The sequence below is a fragment of the Chiloscyllium punctatum genome, unplaced genomic scaffold (assembly GCF_047496795.1).
Source record: "Chiloscyllium punctatum isolate Juve2018m unplaced genomic scaffold, sChiPun1.3 scaffold_750, whole genome shotgun sequence".
Taxonomy (NCBI): domain Eukaryota; kingdom Metazoa; phylum Chordata; class Chondrichthyes; order Orectolobiformes; family Hemiscylliidae; genus Chiloscyllium; species Chiloscyllium punctatum.
In genome coordinates this window covers 1-22689 of record NW_027310484.1, presented here as the reverse complement: position 1 = coordinate 22689, position 22689 = coordinate 1, and the positions used below count along the sequence as shown (strand labels likewise).

General features: G+C 50.4%; 1 protein-coding gene across 1 annotated transcript; it reads right to left on the bottom strand.

Moving 5' to 3' along the window:
- Positions 1-9149: 9149 nt before the first annotated feature.
- On the bottom strand, positions 9150-15376 carry LOC140473858 (C3a anaphylatoxin chemotactic receptor-like). The gene is made up of 2 exons (XM_072567645.1): positions 14469-15376; positions 9150-12764 (listed from the first exon to the last, which is right to left on the bottom strand). Exons 1-2 carry the CDS (start codon positions 14475-14477, stop codon positions 11640-11642), a joined length of 1134 nt encoding a protein of 377 aa, XP_072423746.1. The 5' UTR covers positions 14478-15376; the 3' UTR covers positions 9150-11639.
- Between the last annotated feature and the right edge of the window lie 7313 nt (positions 15377-22689).

Genomic DNA, 22689 nt, shown 5'->3' with positions numbered 1-22689 from the left:
ATTGCTCAGGGTATTTAATGCAGTAATTACCCAGCAGCGGTCTCTCTCTATAAGTGCTCAGGGTATTTAATTCAGTAATTACCCAGCATCGTTCTCCCTGTATAAGTGCTCAGGGTATTCAATGCAGAAATTACCCAGCAGCGGTCTCCCTTAATAAGTGCTCAGGTTATTTAATTCAGTAATTACCCAGCAGCGGTCTCTCTCTGTATAAGTGCTCAGGGTAATTAATACAGTAATTACCCAGCAGCGGTCTCTCTGTATAAGTACTCAGGGTATTTAATCCAGTAATTACCCAGCAGCGGTCTCTCTCTATAAATGCTCAGGTATTTAATACAGTAATTACCCAACAGCGATCTCCTTTTGTAAGTGCTCAGGGTATTTAATTCAGCAATTACCCAGCAGCGGTCTCTCTGTATAAGTGCTCAGGGTATTTAATTCAGTAATTACCCAACAGCGATCTCCCTTTGTAAGTGCTCAGGGTATTTAATTCCGCAATTAACCAGCAGCGGTCTCTCTGTATAAGTGCTCAGGGTATTTAATACAGTAATTACCCAGCAGCGGTCTCCCTTTCTAAGTGCTCAGGGTATTTAATTCAGTAATTACCCAGCAGCGGTCTCCCTTTATAAGTGCCCAGGGTATTTAATACAGTAATTACCCAGCAGCGGTCTCTCTGTATAAGTACTCAGGGTATTTAATTCAGTAATTACCCAGCAGCGGTCTGCCTTTATAAGTGCTCAGGGTATTTAATACAGTAATTACCCAGCAGCGGTCTCTCTGTATAAGTGCTCAGGGTATTTAATTCAGTAATTACCCAGCAGTGGTCTCTCTCTCTATAGGTGCTCAGGGTATTTAATACAGTAATTACCCAGCAGCGGTCTGTCTTTATAAGTGCTCAGGGTATTTAATTCAGTAATTACCCAGCAGCGGTCTCCCTTTATAAGTGCTCAGGGTATTTAATTCAGTAATTACCCAGCAGCGGTCTCTCTGTATATGTGTTCAGGGTATTTAATTCAGTAATTACCCAGCAGCGGTCTCCCTTTATAAGTGCTCAGGGTATTTAATTCAGTAATTACCCAGCAGCGGTGTCTCCCTTTGTAAGTGCTCAGGGTATTTAATACAGTAATTACCCAGCAGCGGTCTCTCTCTATAAGTGCTCAGGGTATTTAATACAGTAATTACCCAGGAGCGGTCTCTCGGTATAAGTGCTCAGGGTATTTAATACAGTAATTACCCAGCAGCGGTCTCTCTGTATAAGTGCTCAGGTTATTTAATACAGTAATTACCCAGCAGCGGTCTCTCTGTATAAGTGCTCAGGGTATTTAATTCAGTAATTACCCAGCAGTGGTCTCTCTCTCTATAGGTGCTCAGGGTATTTAATACAGTAATTACCCAGCAGCGGTCTGTCTTTATAAGTGCTTAGGGTATTTAATTCAGTAATTACCCAGCAGCGGTCTCCCTTTATAAGTGCTCAGGGTATTTAATTCAGTAATTACCCAGCAGCAGTCTCTCTGTATATGTGTTCAGGGTATTTAATTCAGTAATTACCCAGCAGCGGTCTCCCTTTATAAGTGCTCAGGGTATTTAATTCAGTAATTACTCAGCAGCGGTCTCTCTGTATAAGTGCTCAGGGTATTTAATGCAGTAATTACCCAGCAGTGGTCTCTCTGTATATGTGCTCAGGGTATTTAATTCAGTAATTACCCAGCAGCGGTCTCCCTTTATAAGTGCTCAGGGTATTTAATTCAGTAATTACCCAGCAGTAGTCTCTCTGTATATGTGTTCAGGGTATTTAATTCAGTAATTACCCAGCAGCGGTCTCCCTTTATAAGTGCTCAGGGTATTTAATTCAGTAATTACCCAGCAGCGGTGTCTCCCTCTATAAGTGCTCAGGGTATTTAATTCAGTAATTACTCAGCAGCGGTCTCTCTGTATAAGTGCTCAGGGTATTTAATACAGTAATTACCCAGCAGTGGTCTCTCTGTATAAGTGCTCAGGGTATTTAATTCAGTAATTACCCAGCAGCGGTCTCTCTCTATAAGTGCTCAGGGTATTTAATACAGTAATTACCCAGCAGTGGTCTCTCTGTATAAGTGCTCAAGGTATTTAATTCAGTAATTACCCAGCAGCGGTCTCCCTTTATAAATACTCAGGGTATTTAATTCAGTAATTACCCAGCAGCGGTCTCCCTTTATAAGTGCTCAGAGTATTTAATACAGTAATTACCCAGCAGCGGTCTCTCTCTATATGTGCTCAGGGTATTTAATTCAGTAATTACCCAGCAGCGGTCTCCCTTTATAAGTGCTCAGGGTATTTAATTCAGTAATTACCCAGCAGCGGTCTCTCTGTATAAGTGCTCAGGGTATTTAATTCAGTAATTACCCAGCAGCGGTCTCCCTTTATAAGTGCTCAGGGTATTTAATTCAGTAATTACCCAGCAGCGGTCTCCCTTTATAAGTGCTCAGAGTATTTAATACAGTAATTACCCAGCAGTGGTCTCTCTGTATAAGTGCTCAGGGTATTTAATTCAGTAATTACCCAGCAGCGGTCTCCCTTTATAAGTGCTCAGGGTATTTAATTCAGTAATTACCCAGCAGCGGTCTCCCTTTATAAGTGCTCAGGGTATTTAATTCAGTAGTTACCCAGCAGCGGTCTCCCTTTATAAATACTCAGGGTATTTAATTCAGTAATTACCCAGCAGCGGTCTCCCTTTATAAGTGCTCAGGGTATTTAATTCAGTAATTACCCAGCAGCGGTCTCCCTTTATAAGTGCTCAGGGTATTTAATTCAGTAGTTACCCAGCAGCGGTCTCCCTTTATAAATACTCAGGGTATTTAATTCAGTAGTTACCCAGCAGCGGTCTCCCTTTATAAATACTCAGGGTATTTAATTCAGTAGTTACCCAGCAGCGGTCTCCCTTTATAAATACTCAGGGTATTTAATTCAGTAATTACCCAGCAGCGGTCTCCCTTTATAAGTGCTCAGGGTATTTAATTCAGTAATTACCCAGCAGCGGTGTCTCCCTCTATAAGTGCTCAGGGTATTTAATTCAGTAATTACCCAGCAGCGGTCTCCCTTTATAAGTGCTCAGGGTATTTAATTCAGTAATTACCCAGCAGCGGTCTCCCTTTATAAGTGCTCAGGGTATTTAATTCAGTAGTTACCCAGCAGCGGTCTCCCTTTATAAATACTCAGGGTATTTAATTCAGTAATTACCCAGCAGCGGTCTCCCTTTATAAATACTCAGGGTATTTAATTCAGTAATTACCCAGCAGCGGTCTCCCTTTATAAGTGCTCAGGGTATTTAATTCAGTAATTACCCAGCAGCGGTGTCTCCCTCTATAAGTGCTCAGGGTATTTAATTCAGTAATTACCCAGCAGCGGTCTCCCTTTATAAGTGCTCAGGGTATTTAATACAGTAATTACCCAGCAGCGGTCTGTCTTTACAAGTGTTCTGCTCTGAGGCTGTGCCCTGGTGTCCTAGTCTCTCCTACCAGCAGAAATAACTTCCCCACATCCCATCTGTCCAGGCCGTTCGGTATTCCTCATCGGAATCCAGGGTAAAGCATTCCCCCCTGGCTGTTTCCGGGATAATTATCGCAGTGGTGTCAGACTCGGCTTCATGACTCCCAGGTTGGGGGCGGATTTGACGGTGAGGGAGCGCCTGGTTGTTCAGGTTGGAGGAGAGAGATTTTAAAAAGACAGGCGGGGGGTGGGGGGTCCAATTTGTTTCCATGGAGGGTGGTTCACGTGTGGGACGGACGTCCTGAAGGGGGTGGTGGATGCGGGATCATGTCGCAACGTGTCTGAAGGACTTTTGGATGAGCCCAGAAATAGGAAATAGATTTGGAGGGATACGGGGCCAGGGCTAGTTTGGTTTGGGGTTGGGGTCAGCACAGACTGGTTGGGCCGAACGGTCTGTTTTTCTAGTGTACGACGCCATGACTCTCTGGTACTGCCCCAGAGAGAGAGAGAGAGAGACAGCAATAACCACTTATGGTCAGAATAATCTCACAAGAGACAAGTTGCTTTTGAGATTTAATTTACAAACTTTGATGAAGGTCCAGGCATCAGTTGGAGGGAGAGACCAAATAAACTTTCATCTGAAGGAGACACAATGTGATTCAGGGTATTTAATACAGTATTTGCCCAGCAAGCGGTCGCCCTGTATAAGTACTCAGGGTATTTTATACAGTAATTACCCAACAGCGGTCTCCCGTTATAAGTGCTCAGAGTATTTAATACAGTAATTACCCAGCAGCGGACGCTCTGCATAAGTGCTCTGGGTATTTATTACAGTAATTACCCAGCAGCGGACGCTCTGCATAAGTGCTCTGGGTATTTATTACAGTAATTACCCAGCAGCGGTCTCTCTGTATAAGTGCTCAGGGTATTTAATTCAGTAATTACCCAACAGCGGTCTCCCTTTATAAGTGCTCAGGGTATTTAATACAGTAATTACCCAGCAGCGGTCTCTCCGTATAAGTGCTCAGGGTATTTAATTCAGTAATTACCCAGCAGCGGACTCTCTTTATAAGTGCTCAGGGTATTTAATTCAGTAATTACCCAACAGCGGTCTCCCTTTATAAGTGCTCAGGGTATTTAATTCAGTAATTACCCAGCAGTGGTCTCTCTGTATAAGTGCTCAGGGTATTTAATACAGTAATTACCGGGCAGTGGTCTCTCTCTATAAGTGCTCAGGGTATTTAATTCAGTAATTACCCAGCAGCGGTCTCTCTGTATAAGTGCTCAGGATATTTAATACAGTAATTACCCAGCAACGGTCTCTCTCTATAAGTGCTCAGGGTATTTAATACAGTAATTACCCAGCAGTGGTCTCTCTGTATAAGTGCTCAGGGTATTTAATACAGTAATTACCCAGCAGTGGTCTCTCTGTATAAGTGCTCAGGGTATTTAATTCAGTAATTACCCAGCAGCGGTCTCTCTCTATAAGTGCTCAGGGTATTTAATACAGTAATTACCGGGCAGTGGTCTCTCTCTATAAGTGCTCAGGGTATTTAATACAGTAATTACCCAGCAGTGGTCTCTCTGTATAAGTGCTCAGGGTATTTAATTCAGTAATTACCCAGCAGTGGTCTCTCTGTATAAGTGCTCAGGGTATTTAATACAGTAATTACCCAGCAGTGGTCTCTCTGTATAAGTGCTCAGGGTATTTAAATCAGTAATTTCCCAGCAGCAGTCTCTCTGTATAAGTGCTCAGGGTATTTGATTCAGTAATTACCCAGCAGCGGTCTCTCTCTATAAGTGCTCAGGGTATTTAATTCAGTCATTACCTAGCAGCGGTCTCCCTTTACAAGTGCTCAGGGTATTTAATACAGTAATTACCCAGCAGTGGTCTCTCTCTATAAGTGCTCAGGGTATTTAATTCAGTAATTACCCAGCAGCGGTCTCTCTGTATAAGTGCTCAGGGTATTTAATACAGTAATTACCCAGCAGCGGTCTCTCTGTATAAGTGCTCAGGGTATTTAATACAGTAATTTCCCAGCAGCGGTCCCCCTTTATAAGTGCTCAGGGTATTTCATTCAGTAATTACCCAACAGCGGTCTCTCTCTATAAGTGCTCAGGGTATTTAATGCATTAATTACCCAACAGCGGTCTCTCTGTATAAGTGCTCAGGGTATTTAATTCAGTAATTACCCAGCAGCGGTCTCTCTGTATAAGTGCTCAGGGTATTTAATACAGTAATTACCCAGCAGCGGTCCCCCTTTATAAGTGCTCAGGGTATTTAATTCAGTAATTACCCAGCAGTGGTCTCCCTTTCTAAGTGCTCAGGGTATTTAATTCAGTAATTACCCAGCAGTGGTCTCTCTGTATAAGTGCTCCCGGTATTTAATTCAGTAATTTCCCAGCAGCGGTCTCCCTTTATAAGTGCTCAGGGTATTTAATTCAGTAATTACCCAGCAGCGGTCTCTCTGTATAAGTGCTCAGGGTATTTAATTCAGTAATTACCCAGCAGTGGTCTCTCTGTATAAGTGCTCCCGGTATTTAATTCAGTAATTTCCCAGCAGCGGTCTCCCTTTATAAGTGCTCAGGGTATTTAATTCAGTAATTACCCAGCAGCGGTCTCTCTGTATAAGTGCTCAGGGTATTTAATACAGTAATTACCTAGCAGCGGTCTCTCTCTATAAGTGCTCAGGGTATTTAATTCAGTAATTGCCCAGCAGTGGTCTGTCTTTATAAGTGCTCAGGGTATTTAATTCAGTAATTACCCAACAGCGGTCTCTCTGTATAAGTGCTCAGGGTATTTAATACAGTAATTTCCCAGCAGCGGTCTCCCTTTGTAAGTGCTCAGGGTATTTAATTCAGTAATTACCCAACAGCGGTCTCTCTGTATAAGTGCTCAGGGTATTTAATACAGTAATTTCCCAGCAGCAGTCTCTCTGTATAAGTGCTCAGGGTATTTAATTCAGTAATTACCCAACAGCGGTCTCCCTTTCTAAGTGCTCAGGGTATTTAATTCAGTAATTACCCAGCAGCGGTCTCTCTGTATAAGTGCTCAGGGTATTTAATACAGTAATTTCCCAGCAGTGGTCTCTCTGTATAAGTGCTCAGGGTATTTAATTCAGTAATTACCCAACAGCGGTCTCCCTTTCTAAGTGCTCAGGGTATTTAATTCAGTAATTACCCAGCAGCGGTCTCCCTTTATAAGTGCTCAGGGTATTTAATTCAGTAATTACCCAGCAGTGGTCTCCCTTTGTAGGTGCTCAGGGTATTTAATTCAGTAATTACCCAACAGCGGTCTCTCTCTGTATAAATGCTCAGGGTATTTAATTCAGTAATTACCCAGCAGCGGTCTCCCTTTATAAGTGCTCAGGGTATTTAATTCAGTAATTACCCAGCAGCAGCCTCTCTGTATAAGTGCTCAGGGTATTTAATTCAGTAATTACCCAGCAGCGGTCTCCCTTTATTAGTGCTCAGGGTATTTAATTTCGGAACCCCAACAATAACTCTCACCTTTAATAAGTGTATTTTCTTTCTATGATGCAAGGTTTTAAGACAGAGATGAAGAGCAGGTACCAGAACCACGTGTGAGATTTTTAAAGTAAATGTTAGAACAACACATGCAGCCTGGCTGGGTGTGGTGAAGTTCCCATAGAACCAGGGATTTATAGATTTGGATTTTGGGGTCTTGAAGAGGTAGGAGACATTGTCTTCCTCTCTCTCTCTCTCTCTCAAATGCAGCTGAAACCTATTTTCCAAATTAACCTGGTAATGGGATCTTACTATATCGGAGACAGTACAACTCCGATGGGCCAAAGAGCCTTCTCTGTGCTCTAGATCTCCACCTCTCTCGTGCATTGAGGAAGACGGACTCTAGCTGGCTGTTGTCGAATTGATTATCCAGAGCACTTATAAGGAGGGATGGCTGCTTGGGGGCAATTGTTAAATTGAATATCTCGAGTACTTATAACAATTCCCTAGCAGTAGCCTCTCTTTATAACTATTTAAGCAGTTACAAAGAGAGATTGTTGCTGTGGGATTGTCGAATTGTTAAGTCACAGCGGTGACCCCTTGTGTTAATACACCAAGCAACCAGAAAACCTCGCCTTGCCTTGCAATTGTAAAAGTTATGAGTGATAGAGAACTCCCCAAATTCCACTATTTGAAGAAAATATCAATTTAATTCCTTACCTCTAAAAGTGAACATTAAGCAACAACTATTCAGAACGCTAAGCCCCCTCCAACCTTTCTCTGAACTGCTTAATACCTGCCTCCAGCTCTATACCAATACGCTGTTCCAGTAAAAGACTTATTAAAATTACATCAACTTAATTTCAAAGCCGCTCAGCTGCTGTTGTCTTTGCTGTTTATCTTCTCCTGCCTGAAGATCCTCTTCCTTCTTTTTACTGCAAATATATGAAAAGATACCTTTGAGAGAGAGGGTTTCCTAATTTCCTGGGTCTCTCTATCTCTCTCGGAGGCCATGATTTGGAGACACTGGTGTTGGACCGGGGTGTACAAAGTTAAAAATCACACAACACCAGGTTATAGTCCAACAGGTTTAATTGGAAGCACACAAGCTTTCGGAGCGACGCTCCTTCAACAGGTGGTTGTGGAGTACACAATTGTAAGACACAGAATTTATAGCAAAAACTTACAGTGTGATGTAACTGAAATTATACATTGAAAAATACCATGATTGTTTGTTAACTCTCTCACCTGTTAGAATGACCCTGATAGTTTCACTTCTTTGATGTGCAAATCACAAAACTTTTTAAAAAAAGTTACATTCTCAGGTTAACTGTAACAATTGGTGCCAGCCCAGATAATGTGTTGAAGGTGTTAGCCCCCCTGTGTGCTGCTGTCTGTGCCGGAATGTTCATACTGATTCTAATCTAAAACGTGAGTGAGCAGAGTCTGACGTGGATTCATGCAGTTTTGGAGCAAAGAACAAAGTAACTCTGCAGGTACAAATTCACCCCCCCAGATGGTTATGTGTGTGTGTGGGGGGGGGTGTGTGTGGGGGTGTCTGGGTGTGTGTGTGTGGGTGTGAGCCTGAGCGTGAATGTGTGGGTGAGTGTGAGTGGTGTGTTTGTGAGAGTGTGAGTGTTTGTGTGTGGGTGTGTGTGTGTGTGTGGGTGTGTGAGAGTATGTGTGTGTCTAAGGAGGAGGATTGTGAGTGTCTATGAGAGAGTGTATATGTGTGTGTTTGTGTGAGAGAGAGAGTGTAAAGGGGTCTAAGTCTGTGGGAGTGTGTGTGGTTGTGGGAGTGTGAGAGAGTGTAAAGGGGTCTAAGTCTGTGGGAGTGTGTGTGTGGTTGTGGGAGTGTGAGTGTGTGGCTGGGAGTGTGTTTGTGTGAGTGTGTGGATGTGTATGTGTGTTTGTGTGTGGGTGTGTATGTGTGTCCGTGTGTGTGTGTTTGTGTGAGTGTGTTTGTGTGAATGTGAGTATGTGGGTGTGTATGTGTGTGTGAGTGTGTGTCTGGGGTGGGGGGGGGGTTGTGAGTGTGACCGTGTGAGTGTAAAGGGGGTCTAGGTCTGAGAGAGGGTGCATATGTGAGTGTGGGGCTGTGTGTGTGGATGTGTGTGAGTGTCTGTGTGGATATGTGTGTGTGTGTGTGTGTCTGTGTGGTTTTGTGTGTGTGTGTGTGAGAGTGTCTGGGTGGGAGTGTGTGTATGTCTGTGTAGATGTGTGTGTGTGAGTGTCTGTGCAGTTTTGTGTGTGTGTGGTTGTGTGTGAGTGTGTGAGTGTCTGTGTGGTTGTTGTCTGTGTGGGTGGGAGTGTGTGTATGTCTGTGTAGATGTGTGTGTGTGAGTGTCTGTGCGGTTTTGTGTGTGTGTGTGTGGTTGTGTGTGAGTGTGTGAGTGTCTGTGTGGATATGTGTGTGTGTGTGTGTCTGTGTGGTTTTGTGTGTGTGTGTGAGAGTGTCTGGGTGGGAGTGTGTGTATGTCTGTGTAGATGTGTGTGTGTGAGTGTCTGTGCAGTTTTGTGTGTGTGTGTGTGGTTGTGTGTGAGTGTGTGAGTGTCTGTGTGGTTGTTGTCTGTGTGGGTGGGAGTGTGTGTATGTCTGTGTAGATGTGTGTGTGTATGTGAGTGTCTGAGTGGTTTTGTGTGTGTGTGTGAGTGTGTGTGTGTGTATGTATGTCTGGGGTGGGGGTTTCTCTCCATAGCAGTTGCTCTGTCACCAATTTTCAAAATGCCTGTCTTTTTTATATCCCCAACATTGGATCATGTCATTTGTTCAAGGTTGACAAAACAATAAATTCAAACTCACTGGGTTTTAGTATCCTGGGGCATAATTTTAACTGGTTGGTGAAATTCGAATTGTTGTCAAAACAGCAACCAGAACTCAGGTATCGATGTCATAGCCAAATACTACATATTTACAATTTGTCAGTACACTCTGGAACTGCTCTGGTAAATAGCATTCAGTCTCTCACAGAACATAGAACATTCCAGCGCAGTACAGGCCCTTCGGCCCGTGGAACCAATCTGACACCCATCTAACCTACACTATTCCATCCTCATCCATATGCCTACCCAATGCCCATTTAAATGCCCATTTGAAGTTGGCGAGTCTACTACAGTTACAGGCAGTGCGTTCCACGCCCCCTCCTACCCTCTGAGTAAAGAAACTCCCTCTGCCATCTGTCCTGTATCTATCACCCCCTCAGTTTAAAGCTGTGTCCCCTGGTGCTAGCCATCACCATCTGAGGGAAAAGGCTCTCCCTGTCCACCCGATCGAACCCTCGGATTATCTTCCACGCCTCTATTAAGTCACCTCCTTCTCTCTAACGAAAACAGCCTCAAGTCCCTCAGCCTTTCCTCGTAAGACCTTCCTTCCCATACCGAGGCAACATCCTGGGAAATCTCCTCTGCACCTTTTCCAAAGCTTCTACATCCTTCCTATAATGCGGTGACCAGAACTGGGCGCGATACTCCAAGTGCGGCCGCGTCAGAGTTTTGTACAGCTGCAGCACGACCTCTCTTAAAGGCACAGTACATATCGTCATCTTCAACACAATATCAATGATCTTACGTACTTATAAAGAGAGATTGCTGCTGGAGGATGGTTAAATTGACCACCTCGAGTACTTATAAAGAGAGATTGCTGCTGGGGGATGGTTAAATTGACCACCTCGAGAACTTATAAAGAGAGATTGCTGTTGGGGGATGGTTAAATTGACCACCTCGAGTACATATAAAGAGAGATTACTGCTGGGGTGTTGTTAAATTGACCACCTCGAGTACTTATAAAGAGAGATTGCTGTTGGGGGATGGTTAAATTGACCACCTCGAGTACTTATAAAGAGAGATTGCTGTTGGGGGATGGTTAAATTGACCACCTCGAGTACTTATAAAGAGAAATTGCTGCTGGGGGATGGTTAAATTGACCACCTCGAGTACTTATAAAGAGAGATTACTGCTGGGGTGTTGTTAAATTGACCACCTCGAGTACTTATAAAGAGAGATTGCTGTTGGGGGATGGTTAAATTGACCACCTCGAGTACTTATAAAGAGAAATTGCTGTTGGGGGATGGTTAAATTGACCACCTCGAGTACTTATAAAGAGAGATTGCTGCTGGGGGGATGGTTAAATTGACCACCTCGAGTACTTATAAAGAGAGATTGCTGCTGGGAGATGGTTAAATTGACCATCTCGAGTACTTATAAAGAGAGATTGATGCTGGGGGATGGTTAAATTGACCACCTCGAGTACTTATAAAGAGATATTGCTGCTGGGGGGATGGTTAAATTGACCACCTCGAGTACTTATAAAGAGAGATTGCTGCTGGGAGATGGTTAAATTGACCACCTCGAGTACTTATAAAGAGAGATTGCTGCTGGGGGATGGCTAAATTGACCACCTCGAGTATTTATAAAGAGAGATTGCTGCTGGGAGATGGTTAAATTGACCACCTCGAGTACTTATAAAGAGAGATTGCTGCTGGGGGATGGTTAAATTGACCACCTCGAGTACTTATAAAGAGAGATTGCTGCTGGGGGGATGGTTAAATTGACCACCTCGAGTACTTATAAAGAGAGATTGCTGCTGGGGGGATGGTTAAATTGACCACCTCGAGTACTTATAAAGAGGGAGGTGGGGGGTGAGGGTGTTCAGTTGGCCATCTGGAGACTTCCGAGCATCCAGGGGGGATGTCCTGGCGGGAGCGGCCGAGTCAAATTGTCACCAAGGACGGGCCCACCAAACCGGAGGGCTCCAGGCCTGGGGCCTTTGTCTTCTCGCTGACCGTCGGTAACATGGGCTTGGGCCGGGTGGAGGCCAGGGAGCTTTCCTCCTCGAAGGCGCCCTCCAGGAGCTCCTTCAGGCCTCTTCGGAGCTGCCCCTGGCCCTGGCGCCCGGCGAAGGCGTACAGGAAGGGGTTGAGGCAGCTGTTGAGGTAGGCCAGGCTGATGGCGGCGGGGTCGACCGTCTGGGCCCAGAGCTGGAGCCTCCAGTCACCGGACAGGAAGAGCAGGCCCACCACGTGGTAGGGGGTCCAGCACAGGAAGAACCCGAGCAGCACCGTCAACAAGAGGCGGCAAGGTCTCCGGCTCTTTGGCCGGGAGAAGCGGGAGGCCCGGAGTCTGTGGGCGATGAGGCCGTTGCTGGCGGCGATGACCACCAGGGGGAGCAGGAAGGCGAAGACGAAGCGGGCCAGGCTGATGGCGCGGTGCCTAGGCCCCAACGCCTCCCCGTAGTCGGCGATGCACCGGACGGGGAACTCGGCGGCAACCTGCGCCGTGCGCCGGTACAGGAGGCTGGGGAGCGACATCAGCAGGGCCAGGCCCCAGGCCGAGGCGCAGGAGAGCCGGGCCCGGCCCAGAGAGCGCTGCCTGTGGGACCAGAGGGGCAGCAGCGCGGCCAGGCAGCGGTCCACCGAGATGCCGGTCAGCACGAAGACACTGGCGTACATGTTGAGCACGGTGAGCCAGGGCAGCAGCTTGCAGAGGAAGGGGCCGAAGGGCCACCGGAAGTCCATGGCCAACTGGGTGAGCAGGAAGGGCAGGGTCAGGCACAGCAGGAGGTCGGCCACCGAGAGGTTGAGGTACCAGACGGTGACCGGGCGCCTGGCCATCAGGAAACCTGCCACCCACAACACGGCGACATTGCCGGGGACGCCCAGGACAAAGATGGCGGCGTAGGCCACCATGGAGACAACGGTGAGGGACCTCCTGATGGGCTGGGTTTGGTTCAACAGCGCCTCCACATGGTGTTCATGGTAGTCCTCTTCCTCCTCCTCCCCCCAGTCCTCGTCCCACAGGCTCCAGTTGCCCGGCAGAGTGGCATTGGCGTCCATCGCCTAGAAGGAGACAAAACGGGCAGGGTTCAACCAATCAGCTGGCTCCCATCAGCCCTGACCCTCCCACAGCCCCCACTCCCACAGCACTGACCCTCCCACAGCCCCCACTCCCACAGCACTGACCCTCCCACAGCCCCCACTCCCACAGCACTGACCCTCCCACAGCCCCCACTCCCTCAGCACTGACCCTCCCACAGCCCCCGCTCCCTCAGCACTGACCCTCCCTCAGCACTGACCCTCCCACAGCCCCCGCTCCCTCAGCACTGACCCTCCCACAGCCCCCACTCCCTCAGCACTGACCCATCCACAGCGCCCACTCCCTCAGCACTGACCCTCCCACAGCCCCCACTCCCTCAGCACTGACCCTCCCTCAGCACTGACCCTCCCTCAGCACTGACCCTCCCACAGCCCCCACTCCCTCAGCACTGACACTCCCACAGCACCCACTCCCTCAGCACTGACCCTCCCACAGCGCCCACTCCCTCAGCACTGACCCTCCCTCAGCCCCCACTCCCTCAGCACTGACCCTCCCTCAGCCCCCACTCCCCTCAGCACTGACCCTCCCTCAACACTGACCCTCCCTCAGCACTGACCCTCCCTCAGCACTGACCCTCCCACAGCTCCCACTCCCTCAGACTGACCCTCCCACAGCGCCCACTCCCTCAGCACTGACCCTCTCACAGCACCCACTCCCTCAGCACTGACCCTCCCACAGCCCCCACTCCCTCAGCACTGACCCTCCCACAGCACCCACTCCCTCAGCACTGACCCTCCCACAGCACCCACTCCCTCAGCACTGACCCTCCCACAGCACCCACTCCCTCAGCACTGACCCTCCCACAGCACCCACTCCCTCAGCACTGACCCTCTCACAGCACCCACTCCCTCAGCACTGACCCTCCCACAGCACCCACTCCCTCAGCACTGACCCTCCCACAGCACCCACTCCCTCAGCACTGACCCTCCCACAGCGCCCACTCCCTCAGCACTGACCCTCCCTCAGCCCCCACTCCCCTCAGCACTGACCCTCCCTCAGCACTGACCCTCCCACAGCGCCCACTCCCTCAGCACTGACCCTCCCTCAGCCCCCACTCCCCTCAGCACTGACCCTCCCTCAGCACTGACCCTCCCACAGCCCCCACTCCCTCAGCACTGACCCTCCCTCAGCACTAACCCTCCCACAGCCCCCACTCCCTCAGTACTGACCCTCCCACAGCGCCCACTCCCTCAGCACTAACCCTCCCACAGCCCCCACTCCCTCAGTACTGACCCTCCCACAGCGCCCACTCCCTCAGCACTGACCCTCCCTCAGCACTGACCCTCCCTCAGCACTGACCCTCCCTCAGCGCTGACCCTCCCTCAGCACTGACCCTCCCACAGCGCCCACTCCCTCAGCACTGACCCTCCCTCAGCCCCCACTCCCCTCAGCACTGACCCTCCCTCAGCACTGACCCTCCCACAGCGCCCACTCCCTCAGCACTGACCCTCCCTCAGCCCCCACTCCCCTCAGCACTGACCCTCCCTCAGCACTAACCCTCCCACAGCCCCCACTCCCTCAGTACTGACCCTCCCACAGCGCCCACTCCCTCAGCACTAACCCTCCCACAGCCCCCACTCCCTCAGTACTGACCCTCCCACAGCCCCCACTCCCTCAGCACTGACCCTCCCACCGTCCCCGCTCCGTCCCCTATCTCTGAGTCCTACCTGACCCATGCGACGGAAGAACAGGTGTTCCTCTGAGACCAGGCCTGTGTGGGAGTTTGGTCCGGCCGCGGGATCTTGCTGTTCCTCCCTCACCCTTGTGTCGCAACGCTCCGCGTCGTCCAGAGTGATGACCTGAAGCTCTCTCTTCCCCTTCCACCCCTCTCCTCTGCAGGTCCTTGGCTCCCTCGGGTCAGCCTCACACCTCGCAAGCCCTCAATCCTCCTCCCCTCCGCTCCCCCCTTGTGAAGCCTCTGGGGAGGTCCTGTGAGTCATGGGGTCCCTCGGTCGGCGAGCACTCACTGGGACGTCAATCTGTGTCGTCCCAGGCCTCAGGATCCAGGAAGAGTTGAACGACGGGGGCCCGTGGGAGCATGCGTCAAGAAGACTGGTAATTGCAACAGTTTCCTGAACAAAACACTTGCCTTTGCTGTCAGAAAAGCAAATGTGACTGACAGAGGATACTTTGAGGGGAGACGCCGAACCTCAAGGGCGATCCACCTTTGAGAGTAGGCCCCGCCGGGCCTAGTGTCGCTCCCCGAGGCCTGTGGCCCGGGAGTGAGCCTCCTGCCTGTTCGGAAGGACGAGGCCTCGGCTTAAAGGCGCCGTTCGCCTCAGTGACCGGCTCAGGGGCTCTCCCTCGCACCTCGGTTGTGAGTGTCGTCGCCCCTGGGGAAGGAGTTCGGGAAAGGCCCGGTCAAGAGTGCGGCCTACGCCGTTGCTAACGAACATCCTCGCCGAGCGGAGAAAGGGGATCGGCGCACAGACACACCCAGGATCACACAAACCCCCTCCCCCCCCCACAGCGTGGGATCAGGTCATTCGGCCCATCGGGTTGGCATCCTAACCTGCTCATCCCTGGGCACGACGGGGACAATTTAGCACAGCCAATCCACCCTAACCTGCTCATCCCTGGGCACGACGGGGACAATTTAGCACGGGCCAATCCACCCTAACCTGTACATCCCTGGGCACTATGGGGACAATTTAGCACGGGCCAATCCACCCTAACCTGTACATCCCTGGGCACTATGGGGACAATTTAGCACGGGCCAATCCACCCTAACCTGAACATCCCTGGGCACTACGGGGACAATTTAGCACGGGCCAATCCACCCTAACCTGCACATCCCTGGGCACTACGGGGACAATTTAGCACGGGCCAATCCACCCTAACCTGCACATCCCTGGGCACTATGGGGACAATTTAGCACGGGCCAATCCACCCTAACCTGCACATCCCTGGGCACTATGGGGACAATTTAGCACGGGCCAATCCCACCCTAACCTGTACATCCCTGGGCACTACGGGGACAATTTAGCACGGGCCAATCCACCCTAACCTGTACATCCCTGGGCACTACGGGGACAATTTAGCACGGCCAATCCACCCTAACCCCAACATCCCTGGGCACTACGGGGACAATTTAGCACTGCCAATCCACCCTAACCTGTACATCCCTGGGCACTACGGGACAATTTAGCACGGCCAATCCACCCTAACCTGCACATCCCTGGGCACTACGGGGACAATTTAGCACAGGCCAATCCCACCCTAACCTGTACATCCCTGGGCACTACGGGGACAATTTAGCACGGGCCAATCCACCCTAACCTGCACATCCCTGGGCACTACGGGACAATTTAGCACGGCCAATCCACCCTAACCTGCACATCCCTGGGCACTACGGGACAATTTAGCACGGGCCAATCCACCCTAACCTGTACATCCCTGGGCGCTACGGGGACAATTTAGCACGGGCCAATCCACCCTAACCTGTACATCCTTGGGCACTACGGGGTCAATTTAGCACGGGCCAATCCACCCTAACCTGTACATCCCTGGGCGCTACGGGGACAATTTAGCACGGGCCAATCCCACCCTAACCTGTACATCCCTGGGCACTACGGGGACAATTTAGCACGGCCAATCCACCCTAACCTGTACATCCCTGGGCGCTACGGGGACAATTTAGCACGGGCCAATCCACCCTAACCTGCACATCCCTGGGCACTACGGGGACAATTTAGCACGGCCAATCCACCCTAACCTGCACATCCCTGGGCACTACGGGGACAATTTAGCACGGGCCAATCCACCCTAACCTGTACATCCCTGGACACTACGGGGACAATTTAGCACGGCCAATCCACCCTAACCTGCACATCCCTGGGCACTACGGGGACAATTTAGCACGGCCAATCCACCCTAACGTGCACATCCCTGGGCACTATGGGGAGGGAGGAGGGGACGGACACAGGGGAGAATGTGCAAACTCCAACCAGACACTTGCCTGAGGCTGGAATCGAACCTGGGACCTGGGGCCGTGAGGCAGTGGTGCTAACCATTGAGCCAGCCACAGGATCATCTTCTTATACAGACTCAGACACTCACACACAGACGGGGATAGGGAGGGGGTGTAGGGGCTGGAGGAGGGGACGGAGATAGGGAGGGGGTGTAGAGGCTGGAGGAGGGGATGGAGATAGGGAGGGGGTGTAGTGGCTGGAGGAGGGGACGGAGATAGGGAGGGGGTGTAGTGGCTGGAGGAGGGGACAGAGATAGGGAAGAGCACAGTCAAGTCTGTGCTGGGCCTGTGTTGGCATCATTTGAATCGAGGGTCCAGCAACGGTTTCCAGAGCCGATCAGCTTCGGGCAAGCTCCCGGGGGGGCGGGCCGTGCGGGGCCTGGCGCTGAGCCCCTCGCCTGTAATATGTCCCGATGGTCAGCAGGTAGTTTAGGAACGGGCAAGGCAACCTGACCTTGGAGGGGGACTCATGCGTTTGGAGCCCGGGGGGAAGCAGATATGACGGGACGGTTCACTAGATGGAGGGGCCGAAATCTGTACCCATCTTCGCTGGCTTTGTGGGGGGGCTGGGGGGGATGCCAGTTCTTTGCAAGGGCTATCACGGGGCAGATGGACCGAACGACCCTCTCTCGGCCGACCTCTCAAACTGACGACGCGAGGTCAGGGATGTTTGATCTATTTTCAGTTCTTGGAACGCACGTCCGGAAGCAACCTCTTTGTGTAGTTCCTTCCTCGTTTATTCTGTGTAAACTAACGTCTGATCTCCCTCGTTGGGACTGTTATCTTGGGACAGCAGCTGGTTCCCCCTGTCCCGGAGTGAGATTTTATCATGGGTACAGTGCACAGAGCCGCCTTCTCTCTTCGGAAATATTCCCGTGGACCGGGTGGGGAGCTTTTGGGGGGAGTTTGGAGTAGTTTCCGGGGAGGAGAATTACCCAGACCAGGGGGTCCACGCAACGGCACATCAGACTGGGGCAGACTTCAGACCCCATCTCTCTCTCTCTCTCTCTCTCTCTTTCCCTGTCCCGATCGACATTTGTTCCCACAGCGCTGACCCTCCCACAGCCCCCACTCCCTCAGCGCTGACCCTCCCACAGCCCCCACTCCCTCAGCGCTGACCCTCCCACAGCCCCCGCTCCCTCAGCGCTGACCCTCCCACAGCCCCCGCTCCCTCAGCGCTGACCCTCCCACAGCACCCGCTCCCTCAGCGCTGACCCTCCCACAGCACCCGCTCCCTCAGCGCTGACCCTCCCACAGCACCCACTCCCTCAGCGCTGACCCTCCCACAGCACCCACTCCCTCAGCGCTGACCCTCCCACAGCACCCACTCCCTCAGCGCTGACCCTCCCACAGCACCCACTCCCTCAGCGCTGACCCTCCCACAGCCCCCACTCCCTCAGCGCTGACCCTCCCACAGTGTGTGTGGGTGTGTGTATGTGAGAGTATGTGTATGTGTAAGAGTGTGTGTGTGTGTGAGAGTGAGGGTGGGTGTGTTTGTGGGTTTGTGTGGGTGTGAGTGGGTGTGTGTGTGTTTGTGAGTGTGGGTGGGTATGTGTGTGCGAGTGTGTGATGGGTGTGTGTTGGTGGGTCTGTGTGTGTGGGGGTATGTGTGTCTTTGTGTGGGTGTGTGTGTGTGTGTGGGCATGTATGTGTGGTCGTGTGTGCGAGTTTGTGTGCGTGTGTGTGTGGATGGGTGTGTGTGGGTGTGTGTGTATTTGTGTGTGTGTGTTTGTGTGGGTGTGTGTGAGTGTGTGTGTGGGAGTGTCTGTATGTGTTTATGGGAGTGTGTGGGTGGGTGTGTGTATGAGTGTGTGTGTGTGTGTGTCTGGGTGTGTGCGGTTGTGGGGTGTGTGTGTGTGGGTGTGTCTGTGGGTGTGAGTGTGTGGGGGCCGTGTGTGGGTGTGGGGTGTGTGTGTGTGTGTGTGTGTGTATGTGCATGTGTGGGTGTGTGTGTCTGTGAGTGTGTGTGTGTCTGTGAGTGTGTGTGGGTGTGTGTCTGTGCGTGAGTGAGTGTGTGTGGGTATGTGTGTGGGGTGTGTGTGTGAATGTGTGTGTGGGTGTGTGTGTGAATGTGTGTGTGGTTGTGTGAGTGTGTGTGTGGTGTATGAGTGTGTGTGTGTGAGTGTGTGTGTGGGCGTGTGTATGGGTGTGTGTGAGTGTGTGTGTGAATGTGTGTGTGTAAATGTGTGTGGAGGTGTGTGTGAGTGTGTGTGTGTGAGTGGGCATGTGTATGGGTGTGTGTGAGTGTGTGTGAATGTGTGTGTGTGGGTGTGTGTGTGAATGTGTGTGGTTGTGTGAGTGTGTGTGTGGTTGTGTGAGTGTGTGTGTGTGAGTGTGTGTGGGCGTGTGTATGGGTGTGTGTGAGTGTGTGTGTGAATGTGTGTGTGTAAATGTGTGTGTGTAAATGTGTGTGGGGGTGTGTGTGAGTGTGTGTGTGTGTGAGTATGTGTGTGTGTGTGTGTGAGTGAGTATGTGTGTGTGTGTGTCTGTGAGTGTGTGGGTGTGAGTGTGTGTCTGTGAGTGTGTGGGTGTGTGTGTGTGAGTGTGTGTGTGTGAGTGTGTGTGTGTATGGGTGTGTGTGAGTGTGTGTGTGAATGTGTGTGTGGTTGTGTGAGTGTGTGTGTGGGCGTGTGTATGGGTGTGTGTGAGTGTGTGTGTGAATGTGTGTGTGTGAATGTGTGTGTGGGTGAGTGTGAATGTGTGTGTGGTTGTGTGAGTGTGTGTGAGTGTGTGTGTGGTTGTGTGAGTGTGTGTGTGTGAGTGTGTGTGTGGGCATGTGTGTGTGTGTGTGTGAATGTGTGTGTGTGAATGTGTGTGTGTGAATGTGTGTGTGGGTGTGTGTGAATGTGTGTGTGGTTGTGTGAGTGTGTGTGTGTGAGTGTGTATGTGGGTGTGTGTATGGGTGTGTGTGAGTGTGTGTGTGAATGTGTGTGTGTAAATGTGTGTGGAGGTGTGTGTGAGTGTGTGTGTGGGCATGTGTATGGGTGTGTGTGAATGTGTGTGTGTGAATGTGTGTGTGTGAATGTGTGTGTGGGTGTGTGTGTGAATGTGTGTGGTTGTGTGAGTGTGTGTGTGGTTGTGTGAGTGTGTGTGTGTGAGTGTGTGTGGGCGTGTGTATGGGTGTGTGTGAGTGTGTGTGTGAATGTGTGTGTGCAAATGTGTGTGTGTAAATGTGTGTGGGGGTGTGTGTGAGTGTGTGTGTGTGTGAGTATGTGTGTGTGTGTGTGTGAGTGAGTATGTGTGTGTGTGTGTCTGTGAGTGTGTGGGTGTGGGCGTGTGTATGGGTGTGTGTGAGTGTGTGTGTGAATGTGTGTGTGTAAATGTGTGTGGAGGTGTGTGTGAGTGTGTGTGTGTGAGTGGGCATGTGTATGGGTGTGTGTGAGTGTGTGTGAATGTGTGTGTGTGGGTGTGTGTGTGAATGTGTGTGGTTGTGTGAGTGTGTGTGTGGTTGTGTGAGTGTGTGTGTGTGAGTGTGTGTGGGCGTGTGTATGGGTGTGTGTGAGTGTGTGTGTGAATGTGTGTGTGTAAATGTGTGTGTGTAAATGTGTGTGGGGGTGTGTGTGAGTGTGTGTGTGTGTGAGTATGTGTGTGTGTGTGTGTGAGTGAGTATGTGTGTGTGTGTGTCTGTGAGTGTGTGGGTGTGAGTGTGTGTCTGTGAGTGTGTGGGTGTGTGTGTGTGAGTGTGTGTGTGTGAGTGTGTGTGTGTGTATGGGTGTGTGTGAGTGTGTGTGTGAATGTGTGTGTGGTTGTGTGAGTGTGTGTGTGGGCGTGTGTATGGGTGTGTGTGAGTGTGTGTGTGAATGTGTGTGTGTGAATGTGTGTGTGGGTGAGTGTGAATGTGTGTGTGGTTGTGTGAGTGTGTGTGAGTGTGTGTGTGGTTGTGTGAGTGTGTGTGTGTGAGTGTGTGTGTGGGCATGTGTGTGTGTGTGTGTGAATGTGTGTGTGTGAATGTGTGTGTGTGAATGTGTGTGTGGGTGTGTGTGAATGTGTGTGTGGTTGTGTGAGTGTGTGTGTGTGAGTGTGTATGTGGGTGTGTGTATGGGTGTGTGTGAGTGTGTGTGTGAATGTGTGTGTGTAAATGTGTGTGGAGGTGTGTGTGAGTGTGTGTGTGGGCATGTGTATGGGTGTGTGTGAATGTGTGTGTGTGAATGTGTGTGTGTGAATGTGTGTGTGGGTGTGTGTGTGAATGTGTGTGGTTGTGTGAGTGTGTGTGTGGTTGTGTGAGTGTGTGTGTGTGAGTGTGTGTGGGCGTGTGTATGGGTGTGTGTGAGTGTGTGTGTGAATGTGTGTGTGCAAATGTGTGTGTGTAAATGTGTGTGGGGGTGTGTGTGAGTGTGTGTGTGTGTGAGTATGTGTGTGTGTGTGTGTGAGTGAGTATGTGTGTGTGTGTGTCTGTGAGTGTGTGGGTGTGAGTGTGTGTGTGTGGTTGTGTGAGTGTGTGTGTGTGAGTGTGTGTGTGTATGGGTGTGTGTGAGTGTGTGTGTGAATGTGTGTGTGGTTGTGTGAGTGTGTGAGTGTGTGTGTGGGCGTGTGTATGGGTGTGTGTGAGTGTGTGTGTGTGAATGTGTGTGTGTGAATGTGTGTGTTGGTGTGTGTGTATGTGTGTGTGGTTGTGTGAGTGTGTGTGTGGTTGTGTGAGTGTGTGTGTGTGAGTGTGTGTGTGGGCGTGTGTGAGTGTGTGTGTGAATGTGTGTGTGTGAATGTGTGTGTGTGAATGTGTGTGTGGCTGTGTGTGAATGTGTGTGTGGTTGTGTGAGTGTGTGTGTGAGTGTGTATGTGGGTGTGTGTATGGGTGTGTGTGAGTGTGTGTGTGAATGTGTGTGTGTAAATGTGTGTGGGGGTGTGTGTGAGTGTGTGTGTGTGAGGGTGTGTGTGTGAATGTGTGTGTGGGTGTGTGTGTGAATGTGTGTGTAGTTGTGTGAGTGTGTGTGTGAGTGTGTGTGTGGTTGTGTGAGTGTGTGTGTGTAAATTTGTGAGGGGGTGTATGTGAGTGTGTGTGTGTGAGTGTGTGTGTGGGCATGTGTATGGGTGTGTGTGAGTGTGTGTGAATGTGTGTGTGTGAGTGTGTGTGAATGTGTGTGTGGGTGTGTGTGTGAATGTGTGTGGTTGTGTGAGTGTGTGTGTGGTTGTGTGAGTGTGTGTGTGGGTGTGTATGGGTGTGTGTGAGTGTGTGTGTGAATGTGTGTGTAAATGTGTGTGGGGGTGTGTGTGAGTGTGAGTGTGTGAGTATGTGTGTGTGTGAGTGAGTATGTGTGTGTGTGTCTGTGAGTGTGTGGGTGTGAGTGTGTGTGTGTGAGTGTGTGTGTGCGTGTGTATGGGTGTGTGTGAGTGTGTGTGTGAATGTGTGTGTGGTTGTGTGTGTGTGAGTGTGTGTGTGGGCGTGTGTATGGGTGTGTGTGAGTGTGTGTGTGAATGTGTGTGTGTGAATGTGTGTGTGGGTGTGTGTGTGGTTGTGTGAGTGTGTGTGTGGTTGTGTGAGTGTGTGTGTGTGTGGGCGTGTGTATGGGTGTGTGTGAGTGTGTGTGTGAATGTGTGTGTGTGAATGTGTGTGTATGAATGTGTGTGTATGAATGTGTGTGTGGTTGTGTGAAGTGTGTGTGTGAGTGTGTATGTGGGTGTGTGTATGGGTGTGTGTGAGTGTGTGTGTGAATGTGTGTGTGTAAATGTGTGTGGGGGTGTATGTGAGTGTGTGTGTGTGTGAGTATGTGTGTGTGTGAATGTGTGTGTGGGTGTGTGTGTGAATGTGTGTGTAGTTGTGTGAGTGTGTGTGTGAGTGTGTGTGTGGTTGTGTGAATGTGTGTGTGTGTGTGGGCGTGTGTATGGGTGTGTGTGAGTGTGTGTGTGAATGTGTGTGTGTAAATGTGTGTGGGGGTGTGTGTGAGTGAGTATGTGTGTGTGTGTCTGTGAGTGTGTGGGTG